The 13897-nt window shown below is 41.1% G+C and overlaps 1 protein-coding gene across 2 annotated transcripts; it reads right to left on the reverse strand.

Annotated features, from left to right (window-relative positions):
* Positions 1-586: 586 nt before the first annotated feature.
* lsr (lipolysis stimulated lipoprotein receptor) lies at positions 587-7579 on the reverse strand. Of its 2 annotated transcripts, XM_062465265.1 has the most exons (11): positions 7356-7579; positions 6331-6660; positions 6045-6164; positions 5647-5703; positions 4638-4784; positions 3702-3884; positions 3096-3155; positions 2842-2967; positions 2389-2710; positions 1805-2264; positions 587-1452 (listed from the first exon to the last, which is right to left on the reverse strand). In XM_062465265.1, the coding sequence occupies exons 1-11, from the start codon at positions 7393-7395 to the stop codon at positions 1417-1419; spliced, it is 1881 nt and encodes a 626-aa protein (XP_062321249.1). In that variant the 5' UTR covers positions 7396-7579; the 3' UTR covers positions 587-1416. The 2 variants fall into 2 exon arrangements, with proteins under 2 accessions (XP_062321249.1, XP_062321250.1); XM_062465266.1 differs by lacking the exon at positions 5647-5703.
* Between the last annotated feature and the right edge of the window lie 6318 nt (positions 7580-13897).

Here is a 13897-nt window from a genome sequence, read left to right on the forward strand (position 1 = left end):
TCTGTAAATCAAAAATGTATGAAACTGTGTTAACATATTACCCAGCATCATCAGGAAAATCTCATGTTGTCCTTACCTTGTCGACTGGTCTGCTTCACTGAGTGAAGTGCTTTGCTGCAATGTCCACTAAAGAGGAGTCAGCCCGTCTTCCATGGCATCTGCCTTGTCCCCTGCTCCTACCCTAAAGATAAGAAAATTCTGTCTGTTGCAGTTTCAATCTTGCAACAAAATGGTAAGAAACAGTTTACTGTACATACATAAATTCCTGCTTTTGCAATTTGTTTGTATATTAGAGAAAACATCAGAATTTCAAAACCATTGGTTAATCATGAAATCATCATGAAAGTTTATCAGAAGATTTATAGAATCATCTTTAGTGAGGGATGTATAAACAAGCATGTTCAGAACATTTACATGGTTGATGATGAGATGTCTAGATTATTATAGGTTGTGAAAAGCATTTGTCATACAGATTCCCACAGGATGAATGTAGTAGTCTCAACAGTGTAATTAGCTGACAACAGTTTCCACAAAGAAACAAGAGGGACATCTGGTGGTGTAAACCAAGACAAAAAGAAGACTCAAATATTTAAAAAGCTTTTATTGTCAAATACCTGTACAAGTACATGTGCACTGTAGAATGATGCTGAGCGTTTGAAAAAAGTAATGTAAAAAATAAGACATCAAATCTATTCCCACATAACATCAGCAAATAAAAGCTGGAACCAAGCTGTAGCTACACGATACTGAAATCTCTAAAATACTAAAACAAAAACAACTTAAAAGTACAGAAAGTTAAACAATGCATTAGTCTTTCCATTAGTCCTGGACTAACTAGCATGACATCAATACATTTATATTCAATATCAAACTGCATGTTTACAATACCTGCAAATTACATGATAGTCATCAAATGTTTATTCAAAAAGTCTAAATTACTTTAAACTGAATTTAATAATATTGACTTAATTTTGCAGCAGACTGTACCTCAATTACAAGAAGTCTCAGTTCCTTAAAGCCATGAAAATTATAATCACAAAGTGCATTATCATTAAATCCTTGTTCATTATCATCCAGGGTTAAACTAACAATTCAATCTAAAATTACATTGTATATAAAATTTTGTTTATTTACACAGTCCACAGTATAAAAATAACAGCCCTTAACAGAACCATTTACAACCCTAAAAGAGCTCCCAAAATAGGTTCCATTTAGAATTTCAGGTCTGTAAGGCACCACAAACAATATTTATAAGAAAAAATTGTTATAAAGATTTGGGTTCTTAGGCTGAAAAAGGTTACATCTGGAACATTGAGGTTCTATTGTGCATCTAATGATTCTATGAAATAATTTTCGATTGCATTTGGTTGACACATTAATGGATAGATCCCTTATATCAGGTGTTGAGTTCAAGTCTCACACAACAAGACTCTCACGGCTCACGGCTCCATTCTGTGGGGAAAAAGAGAATACTGTTGGTAGAACATTTCAGGTGTGTGTGTGGTACCAGGCAATAAAACATATTTAATATATCGACATCTATTATAACACATTGTTATATTTGGAAATAAACATTTTTCCGTACAACCAATGTAAAAAATGAAAAAGGATACTCATGGGGGTTGCAATCCTCTAAAACTTTTTTATGGACTTTATTACTATACTGTCACAAACAATTACAATATGATAATATATAAATATGCTTTTCATATAATATACATGTTTATGCAATCTTACAGACTGTAGTTCGTAGGTAGTTAATGGATGCAACACTTAAGTCTCATTCACTCCCCTTTTTACATACCTTGCGCAAGTTGCTTTTCTTTGAGGATGGAATGCTCTCGCTGTCACTGTAATGTGGCGGTGGAGGACGCGAGTAGTCATCTCGAGCACCAGTGTCTGGGTAGGCAGAAGGCGCGGCCAGAGGAAGGGGGGGAGGCCCGCGTGCGTCTCGTCCTCGGTTCGAACGGTCACTCTCGTAGTCCAGGTACTCGCGGCTCCGTGTCCTCTGCTGCTCTCCCAGCTTCTTCTTCTCCATGGCTTCCCGCAGGAAGCTGTCATCATAGGCATCCCCCCCGCCTCTGCCACGCTCGCGGCCACGCTCCAAATCCATCAGGTCGTCACGACTACGCGTGCGTCTGCCTTGGAGACCACTGGCTGGACTGCCACCACGTCGGGGCTCGGGGGAGTAGTCACGTCGGTGACGGTCGTCAAAGTCGCGACCGTAGCCACCGCGGCTGCTGCTGCTCCACTCCTCATCAGATCTGAAGAAGGACAGCACAAACAGATTTTTAAACTACACCAACCCTAACCCTTTATTGAGAAAATGTAGAACTAATTAGTGTCAGATGAGGTAGAGGTGGAAGTAAAGGAAGAACAGTGACTGACCCTCTCTGGCCTCTGGGCCCTTCATCACGGCGGTATCCACGAGTGTCTTCACGAGTGTCTTGTGGGTATCGGCGGGTAATGTCATCCAGGTTTTCCATTGAGCGGGCACGCCCACGGCCGCCCATGTGGTCTGCAGAGGTCCTTCCCCCACGCTGGGGGTAGTCATCCCGGCGCTGGCCATGCTGGGACACACTGCTGATGGTGCTCATTACCTCGTCCTGGTCGTAGACTGTGGCGAGAGGAGGGGGCTGGGAGCGCCCACCTCCACGACGAGGATCCAAGCCGTCGTGCAAGGAGCTAATCTCACTCATTCCCCCGTCCACTGTGCGTGTGTGTGTGTGTGTGTGTGTGTGTGTGTGCGTAAGAGAGAGAGAGAAAGGGAGAGAAATGTAAAAAAAATGTCTTGGTCTAGATGAGATATGTTGAGAAGATAGCTGGGAAATGTTTGCTTACAGCGGTACTTCCCAGGTTTGTCTCCAGGCCGTGTGGGGTCCATGTTGGCCAGCTCTTTCTCCATGTAGTAGATGGCCCGAGTCGCATTTCCATCGGGATCCACCTGGATACGATAGCCACTCCGGGCTGAGGGTAGAAGAAGGGATCAGTAAATAACAAACTGACCATTAAACAACAGCTAGTTATTTGAGTACTTGATCAAATTCCTAAACTGACTGAGGATCAATCCTGTATTCATCACGTCCACCACTTACTATGATCTACTCCTCCACTGTCCTGCTCATGGAGCAGAGGCACTTGGGAGCCATGCCCAACTGCAGAAACGAAGGACACCAACAGAGATTAGGAAACCATCACAATGCATGTATAACAACAGCGGTGCGGCACAGCGAGGTGCAACACTTGCAGATGAAAATTGGGATTAGGGGAGGAGCCATGGGGTGGTGAGGAGTTGGATTCGGGATTTGAAAATGTGAAACTTTTAAGTGGCACATCTACTAACCCCATATAGAAACATATGAGGTCCATATTCTTGCAGTCTCTAATTGTTTGAGTGCTACATAATATATTTTTGTATGATTACCGAGATTTAAACAAAAACATAGCAGCTGTCTAGTATCGTCCTAGTCATCACCACACTTTTGTCTGATTTTTGCATAACAGACAATGCACACAAGGACAATTCGGTTTAGTCTCTAATGACTCCCTATGAGTGCTACTCTGACTGATCATTTTCTATGTGATAGGCCTTTAAGAAATCCCAGTCACAAAATGTCTAGTATATGCACAAGGTCTACTGACAACTAGATGTTGATTCTTAATTTAATCAAAATAATGTTTTTCCTGAAGACATTTCTTACCTGAACTGGTGGCATCATATTCACGTCCATAACCATTGGGGTGGGAAGGCATAGGCAGGAGTGGCATGCCGGGCTGGTTCATACCCCCTACATATGGAGGCTGGGCATACATGCTGGGGGCATAGAGTGTTGGGGCATACTGACTAGGCACACCCGACTTCACTGCTTTTCCAGCCTCATACACTGTGAAAAGCAATAAGATAGCCAATTGGACAAGTTTAATTTTTGCATGATTGTGGTCAACACCACCTCAGAAAGTGGAAGGAACTGAGTAGCTGATTCTCTCTACTTCCTCTCCGGTGATGGTGATGGGGGAGTTGCTCTTCTTGTTTGGCTTGAAATCAACAATCAGCTCATTGTCTCTTTGATGGGTCAGGTTGTTGTCATGACACAACGTTGCTAAGTCTGATACCTTCCGCATCTATGCTGATTCGGTGGAATCCCGAAATAATTCCATAAAAAGGAAATCAGACCACTCACGGTGGTTTCTTAGCGAACTTGGTTTGCGGACTGTTTGCAGACTGGTGTGTGTCAGGTGAGTTTGGTACAGTATGCTGGTGTTGATTTGAGTGTCATCACTAGCTTCTCCAGGCCTTTTTCACTGCAGCACATCGTGTCTTGCTTTGAGACATACTTTACCAACTGGGAATTTTGTATCAAAACGCATAGGCAAAAACTACATTTCTGTCACTCAGACATCATAACAATGCCTTATTTTGCAGTCAAGATCTGGGGATTCAGAGCAGAAACGGTTTTGAGCAACTGAATTGCTTTTAAGTGGTCTTAACAAACAAACAAAAAAAGTTGGCTGCTGGAATTTACAAATAAAATAGTTAACTAAGAAGATAAAACATATTTGATTGTTCCATTAATATCCTTTCCATTTTACTTCCCCCGACACAGATTGGGGTCTTCATCCTATGGGGGTGTACTTACGTGCCCGGGGGCAGCAGCAGCGCTCAGGGCAGCAAGGGCAGCTGATGTAACAACAGCAGGTGTGTGGGCAGCACTGGCACCAGCAGATCCCTATAAGAAGTAACAGCAGCAGGAAGCCAAATACCACCAGGACCACCAGCAGCCAGTCTGAGGGGCAGAGAATAAAATGGGAGACAGAGAGAAATCATTTTTTCAGCTGCTTTTACTTTTTCCAAGTAAAAGCATTCTAGGCTTTCAAGACCCTTTCTATGCCAAGACTCCCTATTTTTAAACATTGCATTTTGTGTGTGTATATGGCAAGTACCTCAAACTGTTTTTACGTGATCCTAGTTGTGGCTTCAGAGGAAACTTTGTACTGTTCTGTATAAACACTACAAATGCAGTGATATGTACTGAATTTTCCCAAGCATTACATCAATTGACTAATTCATAATAGAAATAATACATTTAAGATGACTGGTTGGTCAGAGTTTAGAGAAACTTGACCGGTTTTCTCCTTTTATTCTTCAAACAATGACATCAGGCATGAAAAACTAACAAAATAGTACAAGAAATTAATATAAATTATAAATTGTAACTCTAATAAGGGATCTTAACAACAAGAGAATATATTTTAGTCATTTGCAGTTTCTTGAGTCAGTGTAGTAGACATTTTCATTTTTGTGACATTTTTGTTCACTTGATGCAGCAGAAAATTAACTGATTGGCCAGCAACAGTGTAGCTATAGAGCCCAAGGCTGGTACATTATCTGCTGAGTTAAGCAGTAGCAAACAGAAAAAGTTGAAGGAGTGGAAAGAGAAAAAGGCCCTTTTCCATTTGTGAGAAGCCCATGGTTGATCGTAATTTGTCAGGACAATTCTAAAAAGATAAGAAAGGAAGAGAAGCGACTTTTGACCAGATATATATAAATATTCAACTTTCTATTTTCTTAGAATTTTGAGTTATGGGGACTTCTCTAACTCATTCTAACTATGGTCCTATCACAAAAAAACCTCTAGGCTTCTGTACCTTCCATAACCAGTAAGTCAATCTCAGGCAGAAGGTCAGTTGTATTTGACTTTCTCTCTGTGAAAGAAAGATAAATCCACAATTACTTACAATTAACTCCTCATGTAGTATATGACTAACTAGTAACTACCTGTAATATTGTGGTTTCTCCAAAGAACTATTCGGTACAGGATTTCGCAGACAGGTAACAATTACAGTTTCAGAATTATACACTGGAAACTGTAGAATAGTTTCATACAGTGGCATCTTAGGTCAACAGTCATATTTATCGCAAGGGGACGGACGAGATTTGAGAAGAAATAGAAAAGCAGAGAAGCAGTTGTCTTGAAGGTAGACAGATGGATGATAGAGGAGTGGGGGAGCTCTGCAGATGATCCAGCCTGTAAGGAGACACTCACCCAACACTATGAGCTCAGTGTAGTCCTCACTGTTCCCAGTCAGGTCCTGAGCCGAAACCACAGAGCAGAGATACACACCACTGTCTCCCCATGCCGTCTGGGCGATGCTTAGGTCAGCATCTACAAAGACAACATGGAACTAATATGAGCAGACCAAAAGGTGGAACCCTTATGTAACAGGCTCATGCAAATACAATTATCCAACTAGCACACACTCAGATCAAATAAAAAGAGTCAAATACAGATACACAGAAACCAAGATAAAGGCATTCACACACAAACTCACTGTTTATGATGGTGACTTTGCGCCCCTGATATTCCTGGCCCAGGGTGACAGAGCTTCCTTGTTTGGAAGCCACATTGCGCACCGTTCGTAAGCTGTCTGCGCACTCAATGTTAGGATTGTAGTTCGGGTTGTTCTGTGATAACACGTTTTCTGCACTGCTGGGGTTGAGTGCAGCCTGGATGGGGTCTCTACAGTAGGACTTGTACCTCCAGGTAACCACAGGTGGCTGGGTGGAGGAGGTCTGGAAGTTGCAGGTCAGGGTGACCGGCTGAAACAATATGACTATGTACCTCTTCTGAGGGCACTGGACCGTGATGGCCATAGTGGAGCCTAAAACATGAGGGGGCATATTTAGGCTAAATACTGCAAGTAGCGTAGCCAAATATTGACATACTTTACAATCAAGATAAATTCATACATTTTAAGTAAGTAACTAAACAATTACAAATCAGATCAGGCCCCTCTGCTTTTAAGGTGTGGCTGCAATTACAGACACCAGTAAACTATTTCGCAACTGCAATGAGACCGAGATCTCTACTGGATCATTTTCGAAGCATTACAGTAAACTGTTAACAGGTTGATATTCATATATTTCTATTCCACATTAATTGTAACTTCTATTCATTTCTTCCAACAAATTAGTAGGCTACTCAATTAGAGCTTAATTGTGATCAAAACACCCCACTCAGCTCTGTGTGATGTGAAATATAAGGATAGGCCTACACCTAGTATGGAAGGCTATATTTTATTTATCGGTTAGAGGACAACTACATTTTAAATAAATAAATAAACCTGCTCAGGACATGAGGTAGGTTACAGGTAAACAGAACTGTGCACAACCACAAAAAGTGAACTAGGCCAATCGCTAGGAGTTTGGAATAACAAAAAGCATATAAACTAAATCTAATAAGAACACGAATATCTACGATTGTAATCAAAATATGTTCCTTACAAAGTTCCTTACAGCGTTTCAAAATCGAATATTGCTGAACGGTAATTTCATTTTCACATTTCTGTCGGCCTACCTGTTGCAATTAGAACGATCACGACGTGGATCAAGAACATGTTTATATCCTTTCTGGATAAAAAAGAAATCTTCGAATGATCTAAATATACACAACACAATTCTGATTATGTGACAACTCTAAAACTGTAAATGAATTAGAGCCCTATACAAACAGAAACTAGTTCTTATTTTCCTCAACCAACAAAATCCCCCATTTTGTATCACAATGTAAATTTGGGTGCGCCAGTTGGCTACGTCAGGAGTCTACGACAGACAGGTGAGCGCGCAAGAATACTGTAAACCAGGGGTGGATATTACACGTAACAAATAGTAAACTACTTAGATGCTGAAGTATATAGATTTGTTTACTATTCATTCATGTACACATATTATTTACGTTTTATTTATTGTTTTTTCTTGTTTTGCAAGTGCCATAAGCATTGTTTCGTAATGAGTGGGACACACCAAATCAGTTGGTATGGTCCAGTTTCATACCAAAGTTAATTTTCAACCAGTCAACCCCTGGCCTGTTCCATAAAGTAGGGGTGTGCGATACTGCAACATTTGATATCGATCCGATACCAAGTAAATACAAGGCCAGTATTGCCAATACCAATACCAATACTTTTTACTTAGAAAAGCAGCGTATCTACTTTCGTGTAGGGGAAAGCAAGTATGAACAACCTGAGATAATATGGAGATGTTGCTCTTTTCTAGCAAATGTTACAGAGGGGATACATATTATACCAGGCCGTTTTTTCACCTGATATTTACATTTAGCAGACGCTTTTATCCAGAGCGACTTACAGTAGTACAGGGACATTTCCTCTGAGGCAAGTAGGGTGAAGTACCTTACACAATGTCATTTGGCACAGCTGAGAATCGAACTGGCAACCTTATGATTCCTAGCCCAATTCCCTAACCTCTCAGCCACCTGACTCCTGACTCTGATATACTGTGTACCCCCTCCTCTAACATGCAAAGGGTCTGTCAATGAACACAGTAGTTATAGAGGGGATGCAGAGGGGATATATCAGGTAGTTTTTTACCTGATATAACGTGTACCCCCTCCCCTAACATGCAAAGGGTCTGTCCTGCCACCATGATGATACATTCACTTCATAAATTATGAGACTAATTTGAATTGTCATGATCATTGAATGATTTTGTGATTAGTTTATCATGATTATGATCATAATAAAACACAGGACAAAGAATGTTGTCAAAAATACTGTTAGTATAGTGTGCTTCTGGGTCATGTTACTGCACGTGCACGCCGGTGTAGTGCCAAGGCACGTATCCCTGTCAGGATTTGCATCCCCTGGCTGCGGGAGCGCGCGTGCACTCAGATAAGCGAGTTTAACTGCTGCACTTAGAATTCACCTCTTAAATGGAACAAACAGCGACGTGAAAGACTCGACAGCGTTTTCATAGTAACAAGGCACTCATTTATCTACATAAATACATTTATTTGTGGAGATGTCTGCTCTTTTCTAGCAAAAGTTACAGAGGGGAATCAGGGGATAGGCTACACATTATATCTGCGTTTTTTCACCTGATATAATGTGTACCCCCTCTAGTTGTCTAGACTAGAGGGGATAATTGCAACCCCTAGTTGTCTCCCCCCTCCCCTTTTTGAGATCAACCCTGTACTGGCCCTAGGTTGAATATATTGATCCAATATTATCCTATTTTGATCTGTGTACTTTTGGAGGTGGTTAAGACGTCATTTCTATCGTTGCTAGAACAACGGACCATATAGCCTACTGCAAAACACCAAGCCTTTCCTCCACCTCCCTGAGCCGAGCCACCTCCCTGAAATGAGTCTCTGCAGGTTGGGATGTCTGCGAACATCAACGGGTCAGAATAGGTTAACTACTTGACCTCGGATCAATATGATATAGCCTATTCAACCTAGCCTAAGACGGAAACATCTTACCAAAAGAACATTCGATCAAAGTGAAAATGATTTAAAAATAGGCTATCCGAGGTAAGAAATGACCATTAAATGACCACCGTCCTTCAAATAGTTTTGAATGTTGAAAAGGAAAAACATGTTATGAATTTATCTTATTTTATTTGGTTGCGTAGATCTGGGTAACCGGTTAAACAGTTTTGTTTCTATGTTCTATTCAGGATTCAGGTGCAAATTCGAGACTCTTACACTCACCCTGCGCACCATATTCCAAATTTCAACACCTTCTGAATGGGTTCGTTTTGTGATGTGTGCATGTCTAAGGATGTCATTAATAGTTAAATTTGCTAAAATATTTATTACGTATTTCATATTTTATGTTCAGAAATACCAGTGGTCTGTTTTGCTAATCCAAATTGCCTGTGCATGCGCGGGGTATAGGCTATTCTTAATTACTTACAGTAAAAAGTATATAGCCTAACTCGCTAAATATTTAGCCAGTCTTCAGCCAGTATTCAGCCAGTCAATATGGCAATCATATGATGGTGCAACGTGCATGGTTACAATGACGAATACAACATGCATGTATACAGCGAATACTGCTTGTATACTGCCTGTTTTGTATAGGCTACTGATCTTTCTACAATAAAAAAAAATCATTCTTTAAAATACCACATGCATGGCTAACAAATAAACACGAGGAGTAATAACATGTGCATGGTTTACATAAGCGCCATTTTGCAATAACATTGGTATGAGTAAGCAAAACGTTGCTTACTTACTGGATTTATATGTAAAAACATTAGTGGTATTATCATGGACAGAAGGTGGTAAAAAATAACATTGGACATTGATGATCTGTGTTCTATCCCTAAATGCAACAAAAGTATTATAGCAGTAGGCCCTATCTCACTAATCTAAACATTTATCAACTTTACTGTAATTTTTCAAAACTCACAGGCAAACAATTCCCATTATTCTTTTGACTGGGGAGTGTCACTTTAGCACCTACCTCTTGACCCAATTTTAAATAGCTGAATATAGGCCCTTCAGGAACAACAAGGGCCGAAACCTGAGAATCAGTGTACATGTAAGAGTAGACATCTTGGCTTTGGGTGACACTGACTCTCAGCCAGGCCTACTCAGACTCGACAAAAAAAAAGAAATTGGACATTGAATTGGCTCTCAATCTAGCCTGTCCTTGCTGCTTGCTTATTCGTGCACACTGAACATCCAAACTATATACCGGCTTCAAGTGGATGAGAACGTGAAAGAAGAAACTGTTTCACAGACCACATACCAAGTCTTGCTTCGAGAAGATCTTTGACATTTGTGAGAGAGAAAAAGAGTCAAAAGTGAACCCTCTTGGATATTTCTTCTATGGGAGTTTTTGAGCTGACCCCCTTGGATTAAAGGAAATTAAACCCAACAGACTTGATTGTGGAGCCACTTATACATGGACTAGCTGCCAGCCCGTTTTCACCTGTTGTCATCCCCTTCTTTGTCTGTGGTGTGTATATGTGTGTGGTGTGTATAGTGTGAGTGTCTGTTGGCATTGTCAAGAGTGGCCTCCTGCTCGGCAATGATGCCTGCAGGGAGGATTGTGCTGGTTCCTGTCATACTCCTGGTGCTGCAAGGTAAGTGATTAATGAATTTCCTTGCAATGGCAGTGCCATCTAGAAAGCCCTGGTACATGTACCCTCTCACTATGTTTCCTGTTGGTGCTCAGTTTATGAAGAGACGGACTAAACACTTTCTTCATCAGTGCCCAGACAGGTGGCTACCACTGCTAGCCCTGCAGTGGTTTACTTAATATCAAAGTAATTTGAGGGGAAGAGAGGGAATGTTGGATCAGTTGACTGCAATTATCAAAATGGTTGGATCCATGTGTTTTTTTTTCTCTTAAATTATCTGGGTTGCTCACTAAAAGCATGGGAAGCAGTCAGAAAGTGCTGCTGTTTAGAAAAAGTATGGCCACTATGCTTTGTGGATGGCAGAATGAGAACTTGCACAGAATATGCAAAGGATTGAGTTTGAGAGGAAAAAGAAGCATGGAATAGACTAATTGAGTTGGTGTGGCCAATTGTGCTTGTGTAGCTGTGTACATAGGTTAGCATCGTTTTTTAAGCAGCAGCTCAACCACTCAGAATTAGCCTTAAGTGACGAGACCTTGCCTGCACACATGTAGTATGGAGCCACTTATTAAGAGACGTGAGTTGAGGAGTAAAATGAGGGTGAATATAAAAGGTCTATTGAGGAACAATTAATCAGAAGAGAATGACACAAAGTGCTATAGATACAAAATGCACTGTAGGGAATACACATGTGTGACCATAAAAACGACAGGGTCATCCAGACCCATACAAATAATGGATTGCAGCCTGAGAATATTTTAGTCATTTAGCAGACGCTCTTATCCAGAGCGACTTACAGTAAGTACAGGGACATTCACCCCGAGGCAAGTAGGGTGAAGTGCCTTGCCCAAAGACTACACACTATTCTACATCATGCAGCCTAAGAAAGCACAACACATACTGAGGCAATTCTCTTTCTGCTGACCTCTGCAGCTGACTACTCATGACTAAACATGCAATATTGTAAATTAATGTAGAAGTTTTGAGCTAGCCTTCTGATTTGTTAAGACTAAATAAATACCTAGCAGTGCATCATAATTTCTTTTCATATAAATTAGTTTTATCTACCAACCATGTTTCTGTCTCTTTTTTCATCTTAGTTTTAATTCCAAATTGCATTTAGTTCTGGGATAAAAAAGACTGTTAGTGAGCCCAATCGTGAAAATGACAAGACTGTGGATGAGTCAAACAGCAAGACAGTGCTATGTTTGTCTTTGTTGGTTCAAATGGAGATGTTTGGCATTTTCCCAGATTTTCTGTTGTTGGCCTCAAACACAAATCCCTCAGAGTGCATCCCTCTCATCTGTTTTGTCGTATTTGTTGTGTAACTGAATCTCAGATGCCCCACATGACACACTATGTGTGATTTTGTCATATTAATACATCTGTTCAGTTAAATGGTAGTTATGTCTTTGGATGAAAGGTACTTACTGTACTTGTCTAAAACCTCTCATCTCGTGCTGTTGATTGAACAGTCAGCAGCATCAAGTTCTCTCCATTGTACTTTAATATGTTTTCTTCTGGTCACCCCCATCCAAAATAAAACCTATGTGCTATCTTTGTGAATTTCTCTATCTCTCTTTTGTTAAGATAGCTGTGTCATACACCTTTCACACCAAACGCACAGTCCCATTGAAATGAAGAATGGGCATGTGTCATGTGGTATCATTAATATTCTACAGAACCAAGGTCTATGCCAAACATTATGTTGCTGTCCTTCGTAGCTGATGTAAAATTGATGTGTTCTTAACTTTCTCTAACCTTTCCTCATGTTTCCTTCCCTCCACTCTGCAGTGTGTCAGCAAACATTAAACCTCTCTTCTTTCTGCTTTGTTAGAAATGACTGTTAGTGTACAGGGATTGTTAACTCTCTCTTACTCTTTCCTCCTTCCTTCCCTTCCTCTCTGCCATCCCCTCATTCTCTGCAGTGAGGCAGAGTTTTTCAGTGTTACTACATTTTTATGCACAGTATTTAATGCAATACCTGACTGTGAGACTCAACCAAACTACAGTGCAGTTGACTTTGCCAGTCACTGTGCGTCTGACAGATTGTGCACTTTGTTTCCTATCCCCTTCCTCCTCCATTTGTATCTGAAAACACATGCATCTCCAGAGGTCAAAGGTCAAAATAGCACAAGATGATTGGTTGAGAGCGATGCAGATCAGAATCAGAATTCGATTTATTCGCCATGTATGTTATACAAACACGGAATTTACTGTGGCAGGGAGGCGCAAAACACTAAACATATACAGATCTTAAATTAAGTAAAAGTACAAAAGTTTAACTATTTCTAAGAACTAAACAATCTAAGAATACAACAATTTAAATATAAAATAAAATATATATAAAAATAAGAATAGAATGAGCAGCGTGAATGGTCAACATAGTACAATCGGATACTGAGATAAAGTGGCTTATGCATACTGAATTGCCATTAGATGGACTTCTAATAGTTAAATAAGTGAATGAATGTCAATGGGAGTCCTTGGCCTTGTTGAAGAGGCCAGTAGCAGATGGAAAGAAACTGTTCTTATGGCGTGAGGTTTTGGGCCTGATGGACCGCAGCCTTCTGCCAGAGGGGAGTAGCTGGAACAGGGAGTGACCAGGGTGGGAGGGGTCGGCCACAATCTTCCTCGCACGCCTCAGGGTCCTCGAGGTGTGCAGGTCCTCGAGGGTAGGCAGATTGCAGCCGATCACCTTCTCAGCAGTGCGGATGATACGCTGCAGTCTGCTCTTGTCCTTGGCAGTGGCAGCAGCGTACCAGATGGTGATGGAAGAGGTGAGGATGGACTCAATGATGGCTGTGTAGAAGTGCACCATCATTGTCTTTGGCAGGTTGAATTTCTTCAGCTGCCGTAGGAAGTACATCCTCTGTTGTGCTTTTTTGGTGAGGGAGCTGATGTTCAGTTCCCACTTGAGGTTCTGGGAGAGGATGGTGCCCAGGAAGCGGAAGGACTCCACAGTGCTGACTGGGGAGTCGCACAGGGTGATGGGGGTGAGTGGGGCTGTAT

This window comes from Osmerus eperlanus, chromosome 7 (genome assembly GCF_963692335.1).
Source record: "Osmerus eperlanus chromosome 7, fOsmEpe2.1, whole genome shotgun sequence".
Taxonomy (NCBI): domain Eukaryota; kingdom Metazoa; phylum Chordata; class Actinopteri; order Osmeriformes; family Osmeridae; genus Osmerus; species Osmerus eperlanus.

Coding starts and splice junctions, on each gene's coding strand:
- lsr (XM_062465265.1), bottom strand. CDS start 7,395: ATGTTCTTGATCCACGTCGTGATCGTTCTAATTGCAACAG. Junction 5,704..6,044: donor CACTGAGCTCATAGTGTTGG/GTGAGTGTCTCC, acceptor TTTCTTTCACAG/AGAGAAAGTCAAATACAACT. Junction 3,156..3,701: donor ATATGATGCCACCAGTTCAG/GTAAGAAATGTC, acceptor TCGTTTCTGCAG/TTGGGCATGGCTCCCAAGTG.